Source organism: Coptis chinensis, chromosome 9 (genome assembly GCF_015680905.1).
Source record: "Coptis chinensis isolate HL-2020 chromosome 9, ASM1568090v1, whole genome shotgun sequence".
Classification (NCBI taxonomy): Eukaryota; Viridiplantae; Streptophyta; class Magnoliopsida; order Ranunculales; family Ranunculaceae; genus Coptis; species Coptis chinensis.
The window spans coordinates 26,848,364-26,874,940 of NC_141464.1; the positions used below are offsets into that span (position 1 = coordinate 26,848,364).

At 36.5% G+C, this 26,577-nt stretch overlaps 1 protein-coding gene and 2 long non-coding RNA genes across 8 annotated transcripts; 2 read left to right on the top strand and 1 right to left on the bottom strand.

Moving 5' to 3' along the window:
* Positions 1-6,396: 6,396 nt before the first annotated feature.
* Positions 6,397-8,385, top strand: LOC147475373 (uncharacterized). Of its 5 annotated transcripts, none has more exons than XR_015208092.1 (5): positions 6,397-6,670; positions 6,961-7,012; positions 7,366-7,523; positions 7,622-7,726; positions 7,801-8,385. It is a non-coding gene; the product is annotated as an uncharacterized LOC147475373 (long non-coding RNA). The 5 variants fall into 5 exon arrangements; XR_015208089.1 differs by having other exon boundaries at positions 6,402-6,670; positions 7,349-7,523; XR_015208091.1 differs by having other exon boundaries at positions 6,490-6,670; positions 7,326-7,523.
* A 72-nt stretch (positions 8,386-8,457) lies between these two features.
* On the bottom strand, positions 8,458-13,155 carry LOC147475374 (aspartic proteinase 36-like). Of its 2 annotated transcripts, none has more exons than XM_086583192.1 (4): positions 12,936-13,155; positions 12,672-12,747; positions 12,341-12,580; positions 8,458-8,839 (listed from the first exon to the last, which is right to left on the bottom strand). In XM_086583192.1, exons 1-4 carry the CDS (start codon positions 13,016-13,018, stop codon positions 8,564-8,566), a joined length of 675 nt encoding a protein of 224 aa, XP_086439318.1. In that variant the 5' UTR covers positions 13,019-13,155; the 3' UTR covers positions 8,458-8,563. The 2 variants fall into 2 exon arrangements, with proteins under 2 accessions (XP_086439318.1, XP_086439317.1); XM_086583191.1 differs by having other exon boundaries at positions 12,673-12,802.
* A 510-nt stretch (positions 13,156-13,665) lies between these two features.
* On the top strand, positions 13,666-15,934 carry LOC147475375 (uncharacterized). Its single transcript, XR_015208988.1, has 3 exons — positions 13,666-14,344; positions 15,023-15,149; positions 15,564-15,934. It is a non-coding gene; the product is annotated as an uncharacterized LOC147475375 (long non-coding RNA).
* Positions 15,935-26,577: the final 10,643 nt, after the last annotated feature.

Sequence of the window (26,577 nt, forward strand, 5' to 3'; positions counted from 1 at the left end):
CTAGGATCTAGCTTGTTTTCCCTCACGTGGTAGTAAGCTGTCGATCCAAACACTCGCAAAATACTATAATCAGTTGGGTTACCTAACCACACCTCATAAAGTGTCCTGCAATCTATAGCTAGTACTGGTGACCTATTGTACAGGTAACACGCCATGGACACTGCATCTGCCCAATACTCTTTGCCTAGACTGGCATGAGACAGCAAACATCTCACTCTTCCAAGCAAGGTTATATTCTTCATCTCTGCCATTCCATTCTGTTGTGGCATGCCCCTAACTGTCTAGTGTCTGGCAATTCCCTGTTGCGCACAAAACTCTTGGAAAGGTCCATAGGTATACTCAGTACTATTGTCAGACCGTAATGTCTTTACTTTCTTATCTGTACAATTTTCAACCCTTGCCTTCCACTTCTTAAATGTCTCAAACACTTCATCTTTCGATTTCATCATATTCACCCACACATAGCGAGTATTATCATCAATGAATGAGACATAATAACGATTACCTCCCTTTGGAGCCACCCTGGAGGGTCCCCAAACATCCGTATGCACATAGTCAAGGATGCCTGTTGTCGTGTGCTTGCTTGACTTGAACTTGACTCTGCACTGCTTCCCATAAACACAATGCTCACAGAACCCCATACTTGGCTTCTTCAAATTCTTCAAGAACCCTCGCTTGCACAACTCAGACAAACCCTTTTCACTCATATGCCCTAAACGTATATGTCATATCTTAGTGCACTCAAAGTCATTACTACATGCACCTACTACTACATCGCCTATCACCGTACTACCTATCAGAGTATACAAGGTTCCATGTTTTTTACCCTTCATAAAAACTAAAGAGCCATTAACAATATTTAGGACTCCACCTTCGCCCACAAACTTGTGGCCTTTGGAATCCAAGGTACCAAGAGAAATAAGACTTTTCTTTAGCTCAGGAACATGTCTCACATCAGTTAAAGTCCTCACTACACCATCATACATCTTGACCCGTATAGTTCCAATTCCTACCATCTTACAAGCAACGTCATTACCCATCAAAACGGAACCACCATCAATGCTCTCATAAGAAGTAAACCACTTTCAATTCGGGCACATATGATAGGAACATACGGAATCAAGAATCCACCTTTCGGTCATATAGTCTTGTGTGGACACACAGAGACTAAACTCATCCCCTTCAGAGCCTAAAGCATAACTTGCCTCAATTTTTGCCTTACCTTTCTTCTGACCATCTCTCTTGCTCTCTTTCTTCGGGTGAGGACAATTACTTGCGTAATGTCCCTTTTTATCGCAATTGTAGCACTGTCCATGTTTTAAAGGCTTATTTGACTTGAACCTAGAATTCTCATTGCTTGTAGAATTTTGTTCATACGAATTTCCTCTTGCCACTAGCCCCTGTCCTGCATCAATGATATTCTCAACTCGTGTCTTATTCATCAACTAATAAGAAAGAAGCGCAGTTTGAACTTCGTCGAGATCTACATCTTCTTTGTTCATAAAGTTAGTCATTATATGCTCATAGCTTTTGGCAAAGAGAATATTAAACATGCCGCTTGATCCTCATCATCCATCTTCATGCCAACATTCAAATAATCCGCTAGGCGTCGACGGAACTCACTAACGTGCTCTTGCATCGTTGAACCATCCACCATCATGTACCGATAAAGACGCTTCTTAAGGTACATCTTGTTAGCCATGCTCTTGGTCATATACATAGACTCTAGCTTGAGCCAAATACCGGCAGCGGTATCTTCTCCCATCACAATATACATAACCTCATTAGCAAGACACAACTGGATTGATGAACAAGCCTGTAGATCGAACTCTTCCTAATCATCATCACTCATACTCGCCGTATTAGATTTAATCCCCTTTAAAGCCTTATGCAAACCTTGTTAGATGAGGATGTCCCTTACTTGGATTCTCCAAATCCCAAAATTATTCTTTCCATTAAGTTTCTCTACTTCAAACTTAGCATTTGACATCTTGGGAGCCATTTTTTCAAGTTACACACAATAACCCAAAAAAAAAACTTTAACTCAGGAATTTAATCTAACACCTTGTCTACACAAATTCCTAGGTCCTAAACCTACGCTTTAATACCAATTGATTTGAATATAACACTGCGGAAACAACGTTACCCACTACAATAGATCAATCCTACACAAGGATCGATCCTTCTTACTAGATAAGACTTCAACACCCTCCAAAGTAATCCCAATACTTCTCAATATCAAATAACAAATATCTAAAGTAAAACAATTAATGTAAAAGAAGAACAAACCATAAGACGAGATATATCGTGGTTCGGTAATTTGCCTACGTCCACACTGCGAGTCCCAAGCTTTACTAGATGTCCGGAGTAACAGATTACAAGTCTCTCAATTCACTCACAAAGAATGAACACTCGACTCACAAAGAATTGCTCTCTTATAATCTCTCACTTTCTTGGTTTTGGAAAAGTTAGGTTTCTAAATAAAAAACCTACATTTATACTATTTCAGAAAAATTCCGAAAAAGGGCAAATTCGTGCTGAAATATGGTGGGGCGCGACCCGCGCTCTCTGCAAGGCAAAGTCGAGCATAGGGTGCGATGAAGAGCCTGGAGTTCGACCAAGGTATGAGCGCGACCCGCGCCCTTGTCCAGGCAAAAGGGAGCGCAAGGTGCGCTCAAGCCTAAATAGAGAAAACTTTGTCTTTTTCTCTACAATCTCCATGTTCAGGAGTTACAAATTTAGATAACTACCCACTAACTCACTAAATTACATAACTTCCCTACAAATGATTCTAGTGGATAGAATTGTTAGGTGCAACATGTTGATCCGTAACATTCCATTCCCCTTAAAAGAGACCTTGTCCTCAAGGTCTGATTTGCTTTTTCATTTTCCTGGATCCCATAAATGCCAACGCATCCTAGTCGAAAATTTCTCAAGCAAATGTTGCAGCACCATAAACATATCACTTGTTGAATTCCCTCCATTAAAATTGAACTTATTGAAGTCTCCATACCTTATATTCTCGTTGTTGTTGCCATTGTTAATTTCGAATGAGTCTATAGTTGGTTTTTCAACCATTGAATCAACAATTTCCACACAAACAGTAGTTTGGCTTTTGAAATTTGCCACTTTTGAAGACGGATTTTCATATTTCTCATTGATTCTACTAAAATTTTGTAGTATCTTACTATTGGACTCTATGAGATCAAGCATGCATGTCTTGTAATGTCGCAAATCTTCATGCATTGCCTTCAAAATCTCCTTCATATGTTGTGGTGTGACCGCAATCCGAGGAATGAATGGCTCTGATACCATTTTGTTACAATCACATAGATTGGAACTAGTATTTGGGTTGATTGAGGAACCCATGACTTCCAATTGATTCATTTCAAGGAAAACCAGACCTCCAAGTTAAGATAACACAAAAGTGTAATCAACTTTCAATAATATTAATTCTCTAATTCTTCTTATTGATATGGCACCAAGCCTTTAAGTACATGCATCTCCATGTTCAGGAGTTACACATTTAGATAACTACCCACTAACTCACGAAATTACATAACTTCCCTACAAATGATTCTAGTAGATAGGATTGTTAGGTGCAACATGTTGATCTGTAACAATACCACTTGATACAATCAAACTAGATTGTGTCGGAGATTAAAATGCATGAAATGAAAAATGATAGATAGGATGGGATTAATTCGAGAAAACCCCATAAACTCCAAATGGTTCTATTGAGGGAACCACCTCCAATTCACACTATTGTGCAAACAATTATAATAATCAGCTTATCTTTTTTATTAACTCACAAGCCTTAAATACAAGTACATGTAACCATGTAACTTACAACCACTACAAAGAACTTCCCACTACAATTACCTAACCACTATTACTAGTCTCATAATAACAAACCCACTAATATTATTAACTTAGATATAATGCCTAGATAATATGAGACACGAACTAACTCAAATTAGATACCATCAATCACGTACGTGTCCGTGAATTGGAGCAGTTCCATCCTTGGACTGTGGTTAGCCATTCTATCGTTGGCGTTCATCTTTTAAGCAAGTGGAATGGATTTGGAGCAAAGAGTGGTGAAGTTGGAGACAGTAGTGCACTCTTTCATTATATGTCAACAACAAATTATGGAGAAGTTTATCACTCTACTAAATAAACTCAATTCACACAACGTCTCACCACCAGTGAAGCAATTATTGATGATTGAATATTGTTGTGCAAGGAAAGATGGCAACGTTGTTATGAAGGAAGAAAATATTGTCCACCAAGACAACAAAAAAATGCATGAGATTTTGTTGCAAGTAGAACAAACTAACTGAAGGAGATGACAAAAAAGAACCTCCTGATATAATTCCAGCTTTTCCGCACATATTATATGGAACTAACCAAGGTGAAAGTAATGTCCAATTCAATTTTACAAAGCCAAGGTGAAGATTTCCAAGTGGTGGGCCAAAGAGGATTCAATGAGGGAGCTATCTTCATGAATGGAAGGTGTCTTGTTGGAAATTATTTCCATTGTAGTACTGAAAAATTTCACAACAGCACCATGGAAGAAAAGGAGCGCGAGATCAAGTGTGACATTGCTCAAGAAAATAGTGGACGCGCACTACATGAATTGCGGAGCCGTGGTGTTCCATGAATTGGTAGATACAATCTATACTCAACCTTGAGGACAAGGTTGTTTTCAAGTGGATTAGAAATGGAGGTGGTTCCCTCAATAGAACCATTTGGAGTTTACGGGCTTTTCTCGAATTAAACCCATCTTATCTATCATTTTTCATTTCTTGCATTTTAATTTCCGATACAATCTAGTTTGATTGTATCAAGTGGTATCGGAGCCGTTCGATCTTTGGCTTGTGGTGATAGCATCTCATTGTTATCTTGTATTTATCGCAGTTCTTGTATCCAAAAAAAAAAAGAGAAAATGAGTGAAGAGGTTGTGGTAGAAATTAGAAGTACATTGGCGAGTTTGAACGAAATCTTTGAATGTTATTGTGCTCAATTTAAGAAGACAATGAATGAACTTCGTAAGCAACGATGTTGGTACTTAACGGATTTCATAAATGTTTTCAATGAAAAGGTCGTGGTGATCCGTACCAAACTTCTTAGTTTTACCACATACAATCTCAGTGATTTCTTTCCAATTTTTCATGAAGATACCGTAGATTTTTGTGGAGCTTGGTTCGTATTCAAAATTATCTTTCAATTATTGTTTATTGCAACGACAATTTGTAGGTAGGAATTTCAAATCATTTGTACCTTTCGTCATCTCACATGTTGAACCGGTTCGAATAGAATTTGATCAACAATGTAATGTGCTTAATTCAATTCCAGATTGTCGCTGCTTATGGGATCATGGAAGATCAAAGTGCAAATATTCAACCTTGAGGACAAGGTTGTTTTCAAGAGGGATTGAGTTGTTACATATGTGATTGATGGTATCTAATTTGAATTACTTAGTGTCTCCTATTATCTAGGCATTATATCTAAGTTAATAATATTAGTGGGTTAGTTATTATGAGCGAGACTAGTAATAGTGGTCAGGTAATTATAGGTAGGGAATGGACATAAGGTAGTGGGCAGTTCTTTGTAGTGGTTGTAAGTTACATGGCTACATGAACTTGTATTTAAGGCTTGTGAGTTAATAAAGAAGGTAAGTTGATTATTGTAATTGTTTGCACAACAGTGTGAATTGGACGTGGTTCCCCCAATAGAACCATTTGGAGTTTACGGTGGGTTTTCTCGAATTAATCCCATCCTATCTATCATTTTTTATTTCTTGTATTTTAATTCCCGATACAATCTAGTTTGATTGTATTAGTGTTTGAGAGAGAATGGTAACAGCAGGGCAATTACCACAGACTCTATGTGCAAGGATCCCAATGTGTGTCCAAACAGAAGTAACATAACAGAACAGAGACATTGAATGTTTGTTGCTAAAGAAGGTATAGTATATAAATCAGCCCTTATATATATATATATATATATATATATATATATATATATATATATATATATATATATATATATATATGGGTTAGGCTATGTTGACATCTTTTTTTGACACCTTATTTTGACATCCACAACTTACACAATGAACTAAGGGCTGATTTTTGGTAGAAAAGATCTTGCTACCATGGATAGAATCTTCACAAAATATCAACACATTTGAACATGTCTAACCTTGTCAAAAATTGTGTTTAAATTCGATATTTATCTAACGGTCCACAATTTTAACACTATTTTTAATAGTATATATATATATATGATCCGGCTAGGTTGACATCAATTTCGTAGACAGTAATCAAACAGCAAAATTTCAGGCGTCGGATCACCAAATCTAAATCAGAAATCAAAGTCCCAAATTTAAACAGAGCAGGGGTATTTTGGTAAATATAATTGTTTCTCTCCCAAATTTCATTCCCATCTTGCGATAAAAAACCCTTACCTTCACGCTCTCTCTCTCTCCTCCACTACTGGAAATCGAAAATTGGAATAACCCAAAAATCAAACCCAAAATTTCCACCCAAAAATCAAACCCAGTTAGGTTGACACCAAGCGAAACCCATCTCCCATTCGTTGTTCTTAAAAACGAGTCAAATGTGATAAAGATCTAGTCTTTGGACTCTCAAAGATGTGTCGCCAGGTAAATTGATTTGTTGAGGTTTCATTTGTTAATTTGATCTAATTGATTGATTGGTTGATATAGTGTTGACAAAGAACATCTTGTTTGTTGGCTAACTGCAAGAACCAGAGAAATAATAATAAGCCTTGCTATATCAAATATTGCCAATAATGCCTCTTGAATAAGTTTGATTCCAACTTCATTTTTTTTTCATTTCCTTGTTGTGAGATTTGTTTCGATTTATTTACATTCTGCCTTAAAATAAATTGTTTGTTCACTCATTGGTTGTTAAATAAATTTATGTACAAAAGCACAATCTTTTTCGGTGGATTTTACTGGAAATCAAAAGAACAAAGTAACCAGGTTTGTCTCTCTCATTAAAGCACAATTTTTCTTCCTTCAAAACTTCACGGTTCCATTTAATTTTATCATAAATCACTTGTTAGTTCTATTAAAATTGTAGAGGTTTTCAATTTCTGCTATAATTAAAAAGTCAAAGCAATTTCTATAATGAATCTTTAGTATTTCTGTCCTGTCTATAAGGGAGTGACATGTTAGAATATTCTTTACCTGTATTGGAATCAATAGCTTGAAATTTTATAAAATATATCATTGCTCGTTGGTCATACAAGCGATATATGTGTTCTGTGTGATTCAAGTGTTATTGCTTTAACAGTACGTGATATTACTTGATGGTAGATGGAATTTGCCTTTAGATACAATGACGAACCTGCATCAAGAAGCAGTACAGTTTGTATCTCGCTTGCAGAATGGGACGACTCCCTTCTGCCATGCGGTTCAGCACTCACTTCAGGCAGTTTCAAGTGTAAAGACATTACTCGAGTACAATGCTAGTTGTAGTGTCAATGACAACGTAAGAATATCTATGATTTATTTCTACTATGACAAATGTGGACCGTATTCATTTAAGATCTCTTATAGTAGGCTAACAGTTATCATTTTGCACGACAGGAAAATTAGAGGTGACTCGAACAATCAGAAGACTAATCCATTTTTTTTGAAATTTTACCTACGGACAAAGTAACAAAACTGCAAAATACAAATATCGAGGAAAAGGTATATGAATTTTGTTTTCATTATTGTATGTCTGTCATTTCTTAGCAAGATTTATTTAATAGTATTAATTGCAGATAAAAGAAGCAGAAGGAGGAGTTCTTTTTGTGGACTTATTATCTATGTCAGAGGGGAGGCGCTTGGAGTATTGGTTGGAACGTATAGTAAGGGAGTGCATGTCTGCTATTGATAGCGAAAAAAATTGTGGTCATATTGGCTGGGATTAGTGAGGAAATGAAGCATTTGATTTCGTCAAACAAGGAGTAAAGTAGAAGAGCAACCAAGTTCTTCGTCTTTAGTGACCACAACACTGCAAGCCCAGACTCTTCATCTCGAGATGAATACTCAAGTGAAGGACAGTCCTCTCTATGGATTCAAGTTGGACCCACTATGTAGTGTTGATGCCATCACGAAACTCATAGAGAGTAACAGAAAAACAGAGAGAAGAATTGAATGGTGGAGTGGATCAAATTCTTGCGAATGCCAGACAAAATTTGGATTTTAGACTCAATTTGTACACTGCAAATGTGGAAGAACTATGCACCATTTCAGTGTTGATTTGCATGCATGTATAGAAGGACGTCTGTGTCTGAGATCGAGAATTTACTTGTAAAGAATTTGGGTGGTATAAGTTTCTTAATAACTTCTGACAGTGCTCGAAACAATGTCTATAACTTCTGATAATGTCTCAATATCTATTTCAACTAATGGACCGAAGATCACAACGCTATCAATGCCAAAGCAAGAGTGCTCACAAAACTTATAGATACCAAAGAAATGCATTCAAAAAGAAACATAGATTTTCAGTAACAACAAGAACACCACCCCATCGAGGTATCTTCAGTAATAACAAAAGATGATACTATAAAGAAATCCATTACAAGAGGCCAGTACTCGTGCCCTTGAATTGATTTCATCAGACCACAAGAACTCCACCCCATCGAGGTTCATTCCTGCAACTTTCCAAATTTCTATCAGATATTCCCCAATTGTCCGTATCTTCTTCAAATCACCTCCCATTTTATTGTTTAGTTGTGCAAACCAAACTGCAACCCAAATCTTCACTCGACAACTAGCAGAAACCAGTTTGTTAACATCTATTGTCTTCAAAATACCCTGGTGAAAAAAAAATCAATTAAAACTTATGATGATTGTCATACATGTGCATAGTGATAAAGCGCCGGGAAGTGATGGGTTCTCTTCTATGTTCTTTAAAGCTACATAGAGAGTTATATCTGCAGATTTCATTTTAGCCGTCCAAAATTACTTCAGATTAGGTATGATGTTAAAAGAAGTAAACTCTACATGCATAACCCTGATTCCTAAAGTACATAGCCCTTCGTCCTTAACTGATTATAGACCTATCTCATCTTTGTGGAGTGATGTACAAATGTATTAGTAAGATCGACTAATGAATGAAGAGTTTCATTCATCCGTGTGGTGGAACCAAATCAGTCGGCATTTATTACAGGCAGAGCTATACAAGATAACATCCTCTTATCCCATGAGCTGCTACACAATTACCACAGGGGATAAGGCACCGCCAAGATGTGCAAGAAGATAGACCTTAAGAAGGCTTATGATTCGGTGGGTGGGAGGTAGTGGAGTTTGCAATGCAGAGAATAGGCATCCCAAGAAAGTTTATCTGATGGGTTAAAGAGTGTGTGGAGACACCTTCATACTCCATTATGCTAAATGGTACACCTTATCGTATTTCAAAGGAAGAAGAGGGATAAGGCGGGGTGATCCCATGTCACCATATCTTTTTGTGCTAGTTATGGATTTGTTCTCGAGATTATGATGCATAGTGTAAGGGAAGGAAGATACAAGCTCCATCGAAATGTCAAGAACCTATCATAACTCATATGGCTTTTGCGGATGATCCGATTGCTTTCATCTATGGAGATATTGATGCAAAGAAAGTGTCCGAAAAGAGAATATTGATACTCTTACAAAATGTTCGGATTGGAAGTCAATGTGAACAAGAGTCAAGTATTTTTGCGGGGTGGACCAAAGCGGTTGTGAGGCAATCCAGTGATTCTCTCTTTCTCGCAAGTGAGCTCCCTGTTAAATATCGGGCATGCCGCTTATTATCACAACAAGGTTAACTTCATTTGATTATGTCCGCCTTTGATTACAAAAAAGTTACTAACAGAATTGAGTTGGAAAGGGAAGTTCTTATCTTATGCGGGGAAGAGTTCAACTAATAAAATCAGTTTTGAATAGCTTGAGTGTATACTAGTTCTCGTGTTTTATTGTACCACGAGAGAATTATTGATGAGATTAATAAGCTATGTCGGAACTTCTTATGGAATGGGCCGATTGTGCAGCGTCAAATGCCTTCATCGGTTGGGAGAGTATCTCCTATCCGTATGAAGAAGGAGGGGTGGGAGTGAGGGATCTTTCAAGAATGAATCATGCACTAACATGAGACACTTATGGAACATCATAAATAAGAATGAAACTGGGGGTTCAATGGGTATATAAGAATCGATAAAGGGAAGAATTTACGGAGCATGAATATAGCAAATGACTATTCATGGAGTTTGGCGAAACATCATGAAGGAGAAGGATGAAGCAAAACATATTGCTCGCATCAAATTGGAGATGGAGAGAATACATCATTTTGGTTAGACCCATGGCATCGATGGGATTTGAAGGAGAGGTTCCCACAAGTACTCGAGATATGACTCGACCTGTAATCTAGGAAGCAAGGTAGCTGTGTTCATCGAGAATGGCAGGTGGCGTATACCTAATCACATTAGGGTACAAGCAACTGATACCTTCGATAGAATGGAGGAGGAGGTAAGCATTATCAGCGGGGAAGACAAGATTGTGTGGACTGTGTCAAATAGAGGTGGGTTTACATTAAAAGACACGTACCATAGTATAAGGAATACAAAACAGGTCGTAGAATGGCACTCTCTTGTTTGGTTTACAAACAAAATTCCCAGGCATTCATTCATAACTTGGATGGTGCTTGAGGACGAGCCTGAAGACTTTGCAAAGAATGAAGGAGAGGAAAGTCGTAAGTGACAGATGATGATACATGCATTTTTGTTGGCAGGAAGTCAAGACAGAGGAACACTTGTTCTTTAACTGCTCTTCGCGACAAGAGGTGTGGAGCAAACTGTTGACAGCTTGTGGGTACTCAAGAAATAGATCGACAAATTGGCAGGAAGAAGTGAAATGGGTAACGACCACAGCAGCTGGAAGTGGCTGTAAACAAGATGCGCTCAGATTAGTGTTTAATGGGTTTTGCTATTGGATTTGGAGGGAGCGAAATCAGAGGATTTTTGAACAGAGAAACAAAGTGGGTGATGGCATCGTATTCAATGTGGTCAGTGATGTAAAAACGAAGTTAAACTCTATGAATGTGAAGATGGTGGATGGGCCAGAGAGGGAGAGGTTTGCAGAGTTGTGGAACTTGGAAGTAGACAGAGTAAAGAATAACAAAAGGTTCTGTAGATGGGAAAGGGCGCCTGAAGGAGTACAAAATTTGAACTCAGACGGTACGGTACAGGGGAATCAAGGAGCGTGGGCAGTTGTAATTAGAGATGACAGAGGGAGAGTTGCGGCAGCACCTAAAGGTAAATCGACATATAACAACATCGCCTTGGTCGAGTTACAGGGCATGGAGCAGGGAATGAAGCTAGCAATTGCGCGGAATGTTACAAAGCTGCGAGCACAAACAGATTCCCAAAATGCGCTATCATTCATACAAAAAACTGTCTTTCCATGGGAGGCTAACAAGATGATGAGGAGCATTAAAAGAATGGAGGCAGAATTCGAGGAATTCACTATTGTTCATATTTTCAGAGAAGCAAATAAGTTAGCTGATTTTTTAGCGAGTACTATACCTGATGAGGCATATGTAGACATTAGTATAAATTCCTTATCACATGATGTAATCAAGATCATAGATAATAATGTTATAGGAAGAGAGTATGAGAGATTGTAACATGTACATAAGCTTCTATTATCAATAAAGGGGTAGGGGACCCCGTTAACAACCCCGCTTGCTGATCAAAAAAAAAAATACATGTGCATAGGCAAAAAAAATGAAAAAAATAATAATCAAAGAAATAGATTTACAAGCACTGAACTACGGTGGAGAATTCACACACACATACAAACATTAGTTCCCATATATCAAGCTCCCATTGCAAAATACTAATCACTTAACTAAAATCAGAGGAAATGACAAACAAACGCCCATACTATATTTCACAACAAGAAAAAGAAGAAAATAAGGAATGAAGCATTCATCTTTAAAACTCTCGCAAAAAAAATTTAACAACTAGGCAGTCACCAATCAAGACAATCTCAGAAACATACTTAAAGACACCTAGCAGTATAAAAACACATTTTGAATATATGGCCAAGTTAGCCACTCAAATCAGTAATTGTAAATGTTGAACTAGTCCAGACCACAACTATGGATGCACAAGTCGAGGGTACATCTACATCTACATACAATGCCCACTTAGCAAGCCAGAAACCCAAAAAAGATGAATAAAACTAAAGAACTAGAATTATAAGATATATATAATTCTAATATGAAATTAAAAAAATAGTACAACGACACATTCTATGATATTAAGGATGAAGCATTACTTTGTAAGCAGAAGAATTAGCTGTTGAAGAATCCCCAGTGACCGAATCAAAATACAACATATCCGACACAAAGTACCCTGAAGTCCCACTCCCATCTCCATACTGAAACGAATAACTGCATTGAGAGTCTTGAGATGTGCATCCAGCTTCAGCAATTTGAACAGCCGAATTACATAGACTATCCACACAAGACACTAATGACCATCCAGAGCTTAGAGGATTATAAAACTTGAGCTGGATCTGCAACATACAAAATACGCTTTCCTTAATACCAACAACAATAAAACAGTAAAAATTGGAAAAAAATGAGGTTAATGGAAAGAAAACTTAACACCAAGTCCACTGGATTTGGGGCAACCTTGACATGAATCACAAGTAACCCACAAGATATCACTTCCAGTATCAATCTGTATGTAAAATTCGTTAGCTGGAGACCCTAACTTAACTCTTATGAAGTACAACCTATAAAACCAACCCACCAATAAGTCAAAATTTCCAAAAGTCAACTACCCATTACATTACATAACATGAACAAATAAACCCAAGAATACAAAAACGAAACATAATTTATTCAAGAAAATGTTGTAAAGATTACCCAACAGTGAAGGGGTCAGAAGAACCATCAACAGGGAAATCAACAAGACCATTTTCATTATTAACATTAGAACTTTGAAGCATTCTACCATGACGTAAACGATTTTTGGGTTTGAACACTAGTCTTGGGTTTGATTTTTGGGTTATTCCAATTTTCCATTTGCAGTAGTGGAGGAGAGAGAGAGAGCGCGAGAAGGTAAGGGTTTTTTTTATCGCAGAATAGAAATGAAATTTGGGAGAGAAACCATTAAATTTACCTATGTTTAATTTGTCATTCGAAATTGTTTAATTTGGAAAGAATTCAAAACCCTCGTGAGTTTGTTGTTTGTTGAATTTCTGTTAGCTTACCAAATTTTGAAATTTCATATTTTGTGAGGTCAATTTTGAAATTTCATTTTTTTTATCTTGATCTGGATTTGTTTTGATCCAACGGCCAAAATTTTGCTGTTTGGATGTTGTCTGTGAAATTGATGCCAAACCGTATATATATATATATGGGCTACTACGAGGATATCCCTAACAAAACAGATCGGTGGTCTTAAAAATCAAAACAAAAAGGAAGAGAGAGAATATGGATTTTTTTTATTTTGGGTTGATCGATCCATTTCGATTAAGGCCCCTATAGGATATCGATTTAACTCCCCAATGCGGCACGATTTCAGGGTATAAATCGAGAGAGAGAGCCCATTAGAAATTAATTTGGATATTAATTAGAAACTTAACTGTGGCAATAAATGGCATAAACCCTTCGTGTACTATGCTTAGCTTATCCTTTCGTTCTCTCTTCCCCTCCCAAATAGTGTGCGCCTCCTTTGTCTCTCTTTCATCGTCCGCAATTGGAGAGATTCTACAATTGGCTTATTTTTTGAAATGGCTTAATCTCCTAATTGAAATTCGTCTCAAAGCCTGAACTTTTAAGTCATGATTCTTCTCAGGTAATCTCTCTTTAAAAAAAATTGAGATTATATATTTCTGGATTGACCAAACTTTGGTTTTCTTTGCAGAGAACCAAAGAATATGGATCCCTCTATTTTTGCAATAGATGACTCAGCTATGCTTTGAGTATAGATCCAATTGTCGTAGTGCTACTAAAATTGTGCAATTTTCGGAGGTATATTGAGACTTTATTTTGGTTGGGTTATGGTATTCATCCATTTTTATCCATTTTGGAATAACAAATTGTAAACTATTTTATTAGATGTCCCACCTTTCTTATGGACAACTTGAAGGAAATATAATTTCTAACAAAATTCTCGCAGCCAAGCTACAAGTGTTATGAATTCTATCGCTTCAAACTCTATTCCTTTTTTTTTTTTTTTTTTTAATTAATTTTTTCGTGTTGTCATTTCACCATTGCATCATTTGGAGAATAAGCACGGTTGGAGCAATATTTTAAGCCAATTGTCAGAGGTAATTTTTATTCCATGCTTTCATTTTGAGAGTGCTTCATTTTTTTCATGCAGTTAGTTCATATTAGCAATCATGTAGCCTGAATCTAGTATTTATACAACGTTATAGGATTGTATGTGGTAGATGCATCAATTGAACTAATTTTCACTGCCTAAAATCTTGATTATAATCTTACCATGCTCTACGAAGTGTTTGTACTATTGTGGGAAAAGGGCTATATGGTATTACTTTGAAGTACATGATTGATTTTAGTGCCTAAATTATGAAGTATGGAAGACAAGATTGATTTTGGTGCTGCATATAGTCGAAGTTTCGCATATTTTGCCTTAATTGCCTATTATATATATGCCTATAATGGCGGTTTCTGTCGATACCATTGTAGTTTAGAAAGATCACTATCACATTGAAAAATTGCAACGTTAGCTGCATGCGTTACTCACCTGTTTGCTATTTGAGTTTCAGTTGCTATAAATTCATTGGTTTGTCCTATTATAGAGACAATGGTACCATGAATATCAACTCTATCATCCAATTATGCTCAAGTCTATTGGAAACGTTGCAAGTCTCATTGGCTTGCTCTTTTGAATTTGTCATTACTGTTTGTATTTTTCACCTGTGAAGTAATTACATATATATCTTTGTGACTTACTTAGCAGTCTGTATCTGTTGGGAATATAGGGAATGTTGGAGCCACTGCAAACACATGTGACGAACAACTAACAAGCGTGGTCTGGGTGCAGAGCAGACAAAGAAAAAGACCTTGCATCTTTCTGAAGAATCAAAGTCTAAAGTGCAAAATGAAAATGTAAGTTTTCTTTAATGGAAGTGACATGCTCCCTTTGTGCCCTTTTGCTTAGTAAAATCATATATGAACAAAGTGAAAAACAATAGACTGGAACATTCAAGGCACCTCCTACTTTAAATATATATCTTTAATTTAGCTACTGCATATAACTATATAAGTACATATGACATGTATGCAAGCTTGGTGTGCTTTCACAATTGATAGGTTCTAGACGATTAGTATGCTAGAAATTGAGGTTAAGCGACTTGAGCTTTACCAATTATCTATATTTTGTTAGGTTAACTTGCAACAAACAATTTCATAAAGTACCCCTGGATGGCGGTTTTCTATTTGTGTTATTAGTTAGCTTTTGGATTATACTTTTTACCATGTAAAAGATGCATACTGCATGCTAAGTTTTTATCTACTCATCAGGAAAACTCTCAATCCAGAAAGAAAGCTGAATTAAAGCATTATCAAAAAGGGCAAGGAAAATTCAGGAGCAAGAAAAGCATATACAGTTTAGATATCCACCTCAGACTGTTTTCTTTGTTTCAAAGTTTTAATGTTGTGAAAGGATTTTCTGCAGGTAATAGGTTTTGTGTCATGGCTTCATGTATTCTTTATAATAGTTTTTTGCCGTTGTCTGTTTCTTACAGTGTTGTGCAAAGAAATATTTTAGTAATTTGTCTTAGCTCTTGCTACCCCCAAGAATAGGGCTATTGGAATTTTGATTTTGGCATTATTTAATTTTAAGATCTGTTTATGGTTTCAAAATTCAGGCACCTATATAATTCTTTTAGTCACTTTTTTTTTTGGCAAAATAGTCGTTAGATATCTTTCTGCACTTTCTTTGTTGGTCGCTCTTCTTGCCTCACTATCGTACACAACCTTCTTTCACTAATTGATTTATAACAATCATAGGGCACTTTTCTCTTCTTCAACTCCCTACCAAGACAGACTTCTCTCCTAAAATAAAGTTCGTTCTGCCATGCTTGAGTGTTTAAAAGAAGGTAAAAAAAAAGTTGTTGGTAAGGCACTTTCTATAATTAACTGTGTTTTATCGTTACAGGAGGGGTAGCTCAATTTTGGCTACTAGAACATACCCTAACAACAAACACCAATTTTTAGACTTTCCTTTAGCTCGAGAAATTAAGGGTTCTTTCTTGCATAGTAATGTTAATTGATCATGGATAGTTTGAATTGATCAATGTAAGCTTAAGTAATGTTGAAAGAAGGAAATGTTTTAAGCCAACGTGATTGAGACTGATAAGATAATGTGAGGGTTAAGAGTTTGCTAAAAATGAAGAGGAGTTAAGTGAAAAATACAAGCCAATAAGCCATTAATATTATAACTATAGTTTGTATAGCCTTGAGTGGCTCCAAAGCTTTACTAATCTCATGTGGCCTCTGTACAAATGTGTGCCATTGGTAAAAAGGCACACCTTTAGTACTGCAAGGATGAAAGTACGTGAAGCGAAAGGATCTTAAAGGTGATGATATTTCTGTATTTTTATATATCAATAATGATAGATGCTTTGATGATATTAATACACAATATTATTTCAAGTTCTTTAGCCAGCATAGTTTCATGTCCATTCTATTGAAATGTTAATTTTCTTTCATTGTATATATTTTAATATTGTATTAGTATCAGTAAACATCAATACATGCAGAACATATGAATTCTAAAGATTGTTGTGCTATAATATATTTTCTAGCACCATTCAATTTAAGAATCTTCGAATACAATCCCCAATCCGTGCCGTAGGCACGGGCATTAACTAGTATATATATAATAAAAAGGCTTGGTGTGGGGCCCGCATGGCCCTATCCGGCGACTACCATTGTATTTTACAAGTTGTGACATGGCAGATCCAAAGTCTTATAGGGCATGTGCAGTTTACAATATGTTAATTTGAAAGAGTACTAGATCATTGTTGATTTGGTCAACAATGGCTGCTTTGTGGGCTAGGCTTTTATCATTCGGTTGGTTGGAGTTCTTTTGGGCCTAATTTGAAACAGTGTCATGGGCACGGGTTATATACTAGTATATAACAAATTAGGGTGGTGTGGAGCGCCAGAAACCAACCCTAACCTTTGAATCTACTTATAATGCTTATCACATGGAGGATCTTAGGGCTTATCGGGGTATGGATAGTATAATAAGTAGCAACAGGAGTACTGGATCATTGTTTGAAGTCAACAAATGCGGCTGGACTTTTTGGGTGGGTTGTTGGGTTTTTTTCGTCGGGCTTCTGCTAGGGCTTTTTAGTGTCGTACGGGCACATACCAATACTAGTATATATATATATATATATATATAATTAGTAGGGAATAGAGATAAGTGTATCGAAAGCTGAAAGTGCTCGTTTCAATTTCGCTTATGATGACATCAAAATTCACAAGTTTTTTGGGCATTTACTTGTGAGAACTTTCCATCAATTTCTTATTATTCTTCTTCACAAGGATTTCAACCAGTAAGGTGTTAAAACTAATTAGGTTTGGGAATTTTGCTAGCCAAAAGGAAATCAGCTCAGAATTAATTGCTCTCCAGCAGCAATAGTAGTAGGCGGCAGCAGCAGCAATAGCAGTCACTACAACACACCAGTCATCACCACACCAGTCCACTACTCCACACATCAGTCATCACCACAGCAGTCTACTACTCCACACACACTATCACGTTTGTCTCCTCGCATGCCTTCCACACTCAACACCATGTTGTACTGGCAGTTTATATACTTTACATAGATGCAGAGTAATATTCAAAAGTTATATATGATTGAGAGAGTATTTATAAAGGCTTGCCAACATGCACTCACACCAACAGCACCAACAACACTAACATACACTCACATGTGCAGTCATGCAGTGATTGCTCATAGTTCACCATAATACCAAACCAACTGTTTTACTTTCAAAAAAATTAACATCACCGTATATTAAATCTGATCTTAATAACAAATAATAAGTGTTTAACAAAGACCAATCTGCAGCATAAATTTCTTCAACAACCTCGTTCTTTATAATGAAAGGAGTGAGTAGTGCGTCTGCAAATAAACTTAGATAATTGTATAGCTCATGTGTAGGTTACCATATGGTATTACCTTCAATCTAGTGACATGAGATCATGCTTATTGATGGACTTAGTGCGGCGCAACTACCTTTCCCTCTTGAAGTGGAAGAATTTCAACTGAACCTCTTGTTTGTACTTTGTACTTCAACTGACATAACTATAGACTCTCTACCTGGACTTCTAAGTCCTTTGACAATCTCCTTTTCATAGGTTTGAGCAAGTACTATCCCACATGTGCCAATATTAATAAAGGAGCAATAGCTCATGCCAATACTCATATCTGCCACTAACTTTGCAAAGTATATATTACCTTTGCAACAACTCTGCATTGTTCCATGAGCAGTAATTGAAGACTACATCATTAGCAAATTAATAAAATGGTGCACATGATTTTAAATGTATGATATTGTCGTGGACAATAGCAGCTGCTCTGTATGTTCTCGAATTGCTTGAGAAGACACCATTATGCCTAAAACAAATCTAATGGTGAGAACATAATACCTTAAAATGTAATGTTTAGAACACAATGCGATGCCAATGGGTTGAACACAATGCAATGCCAATGGGTTGAACACAACGCCTAAGTTTATTGTGTTTTGGAGGGAATTTTTAATAAAGATAAGTTTAATCAATCTCTAGAATTTTAGTAGTCTATTTTCATAGTTTCGTCTAAATCGACCGTTTCATCTAACTTAGTGCTTTATCAAACCAAAAGAAAATAATCAATAAAGTCTGAGAAGATAAAACTGTTGACATAAAACTGATAATTATAACGAAAAATATAATAGGTCAGTAGAGACTAGAGAATACAAAAGTTTTATTTATTTAAGTACCTAAAAATAATAATATACGACACCAACCGTGAATCCATAAAAAAAATAGGTGCATGAAGCAAGATCATATTACCTTCAAGATTATCAGATGGTTAATCTGAAGCATCTAATAAAAAAAACACTCATCACAATAAAAATAACAACGCTTAAAATTCTAACCTTTTAGCTTGTTTAGGATCAAGTGTCCATAACTCAACCACTTTATCAGGAATACCTAACCAAACTTGACCCATCAACTGAATCGCAATACTGATGCCAAAGCCTTACCATAACCTTTCATTGGCTTCACTAGTCACTACTACACCCAGCTTCTTCATATTCACTCAAAAAAAATAAAAAAAATAAAAAAAATACCCACTAATTAGTCATTACTCAATTGAAACAAAAATTAAGATACCCAATTCCTAAAAAACTGTAAAATAAATAATCTTCATGAGACTAAATTCAAAATACCCAATTGCAAAGAGAGGGGTTGAGTGAAAAAAATAAAAATTTGAAAGATATTATTTACTATCTTTTTTTGGCATTGGTTTTTATAGGTTTAGAATGCCAAACAATTGAAAACAACAAAAGGGGGCATGGATTTGATTATTTTATGCAGAATGATTGTTTTTGGCAAAAAAAAACCGGTGTGTCAACATTTGAAAAAACAAGAAATTGGTCCCAAGGCCCAATTTCGATTAAAAACAACTCTAAATGACATAGTTTTTTTATAATCACTCACAAGGACAAATATCGGGTGAAAATAACCCTGAAAACCAATTTTTGAGTGAAAATAACCCTCAAGGACAAATGACCCAGATTTTAAATAAATAACCCTCAAGGACAAAGGACAAATTGATTTTACCCTTTATGTCGTTTTACTATGAACAATGAGTGTTCATACCTTATGTTGATATATGAACAATGATTGTTCATATCCAAATAGGTGAACGTACCTTATACAATATGTTGATGTATGAACAACGATTGTTCATAGCTCATGTTGAGGAATAAATAGTGATTGTTCATACTCCAATAGGTGTTCTTACTGATCATATATTATGTTAAGGTATGAACATTGATTGTTCATACCCCAAATAGGTATCAACAATAAGAACAAGTATTGTTCATACCCGAAATAGGTATTGATAAGCACCCAAAAATGTAATATTAAACCCCATATCCCCATTGAGACATCAATTTGGTTAATTTTGTGTTTATTAATCATGAAATAATTATATTTCGTATTTTTGCAGGTTTTCACAGTAGACATGAAAATATTGGTTAAACCTGCGTTAAAGCACAGGAATGATGTATATCTGAAGTCCTCCAAATCAGCCGTGGGAAGCTCAATGAAGACGGGGAAGAAAAGCGTCAACTTTCGGAGCTCATATCTCTTGAACCTGGACTCCGGTTTTCGGCAAGTAAGCTGTCCAGATGATCAGTACGACTAGCTCTATCTCAGGCCAGAAATTGCAGAAATTGACGTCTGGGCCCACCAATGGACACAGCAAATGGACCCACCTTCCGAGCCCACAAGAAGAGATGAGTCATCAATCATGGAGCATGTCAAGACAAAAGTGCCAAATTATTGGCACAAATGGACACCTTGCATGTGGTTAAATGATGTTTATCCAAAATAGTGAAATTTTGGCATGATTTGGTTTTTAAGATAAGCTTGTAATAAATGTAATAAAGAGGGGGAGGTGATTTCACGTGGGAAGGAAAGGAGAGAGAGCTTAAGTGTGGGATGATTTTTGGAGTAAGTCCTTAGCCACATTTGGGGAGCATTAACTTCCTTTTTGAATAATTATTCATTTCCTTGTCTTGTAATTTAGTTTTAGTTTTTAGTTTGAAGTAAGAAAGCTTGTAATAGTTTTAATGGTAGCAACTCTTGTGTTCTAAATAAAATCCCAATTTCTTAAGGCAAGTTAGCTCTCTTATTCTTCTTCTTGCTCCCTCTTACCTTAGGCATAATACTTATCCCATGATCATGAGCTAGACTCTCCCTTTGTGGGGGGTTAATGATGCTCATGTGAGGAACCCCTTTTGTATTGATTTTCTAGTTAGTTGTTTAGGAAAAACAAACTAGACTTTATATCCTACCCCAAAATGGTAGTGGTGTAGAGTCTAGTTAGGAATTAAGTTGATGACTTAGAGATAAGTCATTTCCTTGGTTTCTCATGCTAGCAATATAATCTTAGAGATAAGTTGTATTGTTAGGGATCAAAAATACAATCTGATTAGAATTTGTCTATGAATTATAAAAGAATGTAAGATGCAATAAACTAAAGTCAAACAATATAGGTTGTTTTCACATGAGGAGAACTAACTCTCCACACCTTTCTATAAATCAATTTTTACTTTGTTTTAGTGTGCATGTTACGTAACTTTAAAGAATCTAAATAAAAACAGCTAAGTAGTTTTAGTATAAAACAATCCCAATAAAGAACTTACTCACTAGTTCCCTAAGAGCATAATCAAGTTGTAGGTTGTCCTAGACTTTAGGTGGAACGAATTCCTACTCGAGCTAAACGAACGAAAATTCGTGAGTACGGAAAATATTGAGTTTACACCGAACAGAGTAGAGAATATAAATCTCTAACACACGTAAATGTGCGAATATCAAATGGTGTCGCTGCCATTCTAAAGACCCAAGGACCTATGCTTGCAAACTAGAATTGCTCCAAGGGGAAACCCCCCAATCTCATCCTTTCATTTATTTCATTTTCTTGTGTTTTCTTCATTATTTTTTGAAATTTTCCGCATTTTGCTACTGATCCGCATACTGATTTTTAGTTGCACTTACAGGTTCCAAATGCTAGGACCTGGAAACTAGGCTACAACAAACACTAAGCTTACTGTGAAATTTTTTGCCTGTTGTGCACATTTCTTTTCTTTGGCGAACTTGCGGGACGCTTGCAGGTTCCAAATTTTAAATACTTTTGCATGCTTCACATGTATGTAGTTATTATGTCGTAGTTAATAGACTATATTTTGCATATTAGGTTAGTAATATGTATGAATCATGTGAATACGCCTGTAAATATATATATGCGGTTAAGTGGTTATGAATTGCATATTAATGTATATATACTGTTTTGCATGGTTATATATATAATTGCATATATATATATATATATATATATATATTTATATGGTATATATATATATATATATATATATATATATATATATATATATAAGTGGCATGTTTAGCATATAAATAAATATGGATGGAATATAATTGCATGTTGGCATATATAACTTTTGAGTTATACATAGTAATTAGGGTGTGTTTTGATATTTTGGCAATAACTTTGCCTACGGTTGTCTGAATCACGCGTGTGAGCTCAATTCGGAAAGATCTCAATGGCGCGCACGCTGTCACAACCGAGTCAAAATCCACTGTTTTCCCCTCCAAATTCATCATTTTAGAAAACTGTCTTGTTTAATAAGTCAATTTCTTCATGAAAGAGGAGAACATTCCAACGAGGGTTAAAATCTGAGTTGGCTAAGTTGTTTATAAACCCTCCGAAGTGAAGCTACTCTCTATATGACATTCGCAATCTCAATGAGTATTGACAAAATCGAATTATTTTGCAATACAATAGTCGTATTTTAGTTTATGTATAATACGTTACATGTTTAGTTTACGTATTTGCCTAGTCATATATATCCGAGTACGTAGATTATCTTCACATGCTACTGTATCTAGTAATGTATGAGTAGTAGGGGTGGGCAATGGGCCGGGTCGGGCTAGCCCGGCCCTAAACATTTAAAGCCTTTCAGTTATTAGGGCCGGGCCAGCCCGGCCCTAAAGTCCCCATAGGGCCGGGTCATAAGTCTAAATTTCAAGCCCTGACCCTACCTTAAGCCCTCTTTAACAATTTAGGGCCGGGTCGGGCCTATATATTTTCTTCTTTTTACTGCATCATTTTTAAAACTCATTTATATTACAAAAAAATTTCAAAGATTTGCAAACTCAAAGTCCCACCACTTTGAAATTTGAATAACAACCAATCTAGTAATAATTCTTGAAAAGTCCAACAATTTAAAATGCATATCCACAATCTAATAAACTGAAGTACATAGAGACTCATATTTATATTTCAAAATTATAGTTAAAATGCACAAGACACATTTTGGAATGAGCTTTCACTGACATAAATCCGTTATTTCTTGTACTCAAATCTCACCAAAATTACATTTAACATTGAAGAACACAAAGACAAATAAGAGTATGGAATGAGTTTTTACTGACGTCAACCTATTTTTCATTAGGCTAGTGCCCAGTGCTCATTATTGTTCTTGGCGACTAGGTTAGACAGGGAGTTGTGAGGTGTACATGAGTTGTGAGATAGAAACAATTAGGTTTACAAGTTTTTATGATATAAGACAAGTTATTAGAAGTACCCATACGGTAAGTGATAAATTACAAAGGACAGTGTTATTTTAATTGAAAATATATAACAAGGAGTTGGATAGTTTTAGTTGTGTATTTTATAGTGAAATTATAACTAGGGCTTAGTTAGGGTCGGGCCTATGTTTCAGAACCTTAGCCCTAACCCTGCCTTAGAAGGCATTAGGGCCGGGTCGGCCCTGCCCTAAACTCTGTGAGGGCTTTAGTTGTAAGGGCTTTATAGGGCTTAGGGTCGGGTCGGTCAGGGCCGGGTTAGGGTAGTTAGGGCCAAATTCCCACCCCTAATGAGTAGGTCGTATTTGCATGATTGTACTTTCTCCCTTGCATAAATTTTAATTAAAAAAAATTAATTAATTAGGACCTTGCATAAATTTTAATTCCATAAATCTTAATCATATTCCAACGGTGTCTAGGAAACTTGAAAGATTGAGGTTACTTAATTAGAACCGTGCTTATACGGAAATCCTCCCTGATATATCTTTCTTGTGACCTGGCTGTTGGTTTATGTACACGTATTCCTAGCTTTACTGCTAACTTAGCAGTAACTTAGGCCTACGTTGTTCACTTCGAATGCTTCAGAAAATAATAAAATTCACATAGTAATAAGTTCCTTGTGTGCATAAGATCTAATTTTATGTTTGCATGAGATTAAGGTTTGGTTCTACTAAAGAATTTGAACATACTTATCATAGGAGAAAATACGATAAACATTTGCGTAAGTTCTCACCTCCAAAATCATCACGACCCCTTGTCACCATTCCCTTCATTCGTTATGGCTGACGAAAATCCACCAGTTGAGAAGCCCCTTTCGGACTTCTATACTATATTACAGGAAGGACCTTCTTCCCGCATCAAACTCGAGGATATTGCCGGCGATTTTCGAATCCCGCCTAACGTTTTTGGATTGTTACCTGTTTATCATGGTCTAGATCATGAGAAACCGTACAATCACCTCCGTAGGATTCAACAAGTAGCCACAACATTTCACCATCAGTTTGGCTAGCAGGCCAACCACCACAATCCATAGACACATGGAATAAATTTGTGCAAGCTTTCACGCTGCAATTTTATACTCAAAAGAAAACTACTGAAATGCTTCAGAAAATCTAATTCTTTCGTCAAAATCCTCATGAATCCTTTACGAAAGCATGGAGTCGATTTACTAATCTTCTTTTAGAATGTTCTCATCATCAACTCGATACTGCTGTCCTTGTTCGTTCATTCTTTAATGGACTTTCCGATCATCAAAAAGAAACACTCGATATAATGAACGGCGGTTGCTTCATTAACAAAGGAGCTACTGAAGCGTATAATTTTCTTGAAAAACAAGCAAAAAGAGGTACACATTGGGGTAACACTGATTCTTCTAGGTCATCTAAGGATACTGTTACAAAAGCTACATCGATCTATTTTTAAGGTAAAACCCGATCCCGAATTAAAAAATCTGATAGAATCCCTCACTAAAAAAGTAGATGCCCTCGCAGTTCAAGTAAACGATCAACTCCCAAAACAGGTCATGAACGTTAACACATCCCCGTGTGTTCTCTATCTCAGTCCTGACCATCCTGATCTGATGCTTATTGTCCCTCGTTATATGCCCTCCCTCCCCAACAATCAAAAGAGGCATGTGCATTCAACATTCCTAATGCACCTTGGAGACAACATCCAAATTTCGCTTGGTGCCCGAATAACCAACATATGCCTCCTCCAGGTTTTGCTAATCTACTTGTTCGACCACCCAACAACTTTATTCCATACCGCCAAAGAAATAATCAGCAGTACCAACAAAGTCAAAATCAGTTTCAAAGTAATTCCAATGCTAATTATCAAAACAACCGCAGCCTTGTTCCAGCTAATCCCAGTCCCGGCTATAATCAACAACTTCTCAACAACAATCATGAACTAGTACTTGTTGCCCAACTTGCGCCACTTGTTACCGATAGGACAGGCGAGACCTTCTTAGCTTACATGAACCAACAATCTCAAATTTTAACATCTATCCAACAATTAGCGCAAGAAAAGAGTCAGAAAGGTGTGTTTCTTGGACGAGCAGTTCTGAACCCTAAGACAGCAAACACTGCCTTTGAACTCACCAATGCACCTAGTACAAGTTCTCCAAACCAGGGTGAGGTGCACGCAATCACTACTCTTCGCTCTAGCAAAACTATAGATAATCAAATACGTATGGCAGATGAACACCCAAAGGTATCCGAAGGTTCCAATGAATCTGTTTCCAATAATGAACCTACGATGGATACACCAAGTCCAACAAAGTCAACAACTCAAAGATTGAGAGATGAGCAAACGGACCCTTATGCCAAATTCCGCCCTAAGGCACCGTTTCCTGCCCGTTTGGCAAAGAATAAACCAGATGAAAATTTTGATGAAATTTGAGAAACTTTTCAGAATTTGACAATCAACTTACCTTTTCTTGATGCCCTCAAACTATTGCCAAAACTTGCAAAGTTTCTAAAAGATATGTGCACCACAAAAAAGAGAACCAATGTTCCTCAACAAGCGTTCCTCACCGAACAATTTCCATCCATCACCGAACACAATGGTATAGTCAAATACAAGGACCCTGGTCGACCAACAATTCATTGACATTAGGGGACAAATATATGGCTACTGCGCTACTAGACCTAGGAGCTAGTGTGAACTTACTTCCATATTATTTATTCAAGCAACTAGGTCTTCATGAGCTTAAACCTACCACCATGACTTTGCAATTAGCAGATCGTTCCATTAAGTATCCAAAAGGCATTGTGGAAAATGTCCTTGTAAAAGTCCAAGACTTTTACTATCTCGTCGATTTTGTCATTTTGGATATAGAAGTTGCATGTGATTCCATTCCTATCATCTTAGGACGTCCATTCCTAGCAACTGCTAATGCTCTCATTAACTGTAGGGATGGTTCCATGACCATGTCCTTCGGAAATCTTTCGGTCGAGGTGAATGAATTCAAGTTGATGAAATAAATTCCAGAGGCTGACATTGAGGGTGAGGTCAACATGGTTGACAGCCTTGTGCAGGAATATTTAACAAACTCTTTTCCTGATGAGGAAGTACACCAATTTCTTTCTTTTGGCGGGTCTGAATTTGATGTCGATGATTATAATCAAGAAGTAAACA

Bases quoted from the DNA above. Each gene is read 5' to 3' on its own strand.
- LOC147475374 (XM_086583191.1), bottom strand. From the start codon at position 13,018: ATGCTTCAAAGTTCTAATGTTAATAATGAAAATGGTCTTGTTGATTTC. The intron at 12,803-12,935 runs GTAATCTTTACA...TTGGTTTTATAG, and splicing joins TCTGACCCCTTCACTGTTGG to GTTGTACTTCATAAGAGTTA. The intron at 12,581-12,672 runs GTTAAGTTTTCT...TGTATGTTGCAG, and splicing joins CCAAATCCAGTGGACTTGGT to ATCCAGCTCAAGTTTTATAA.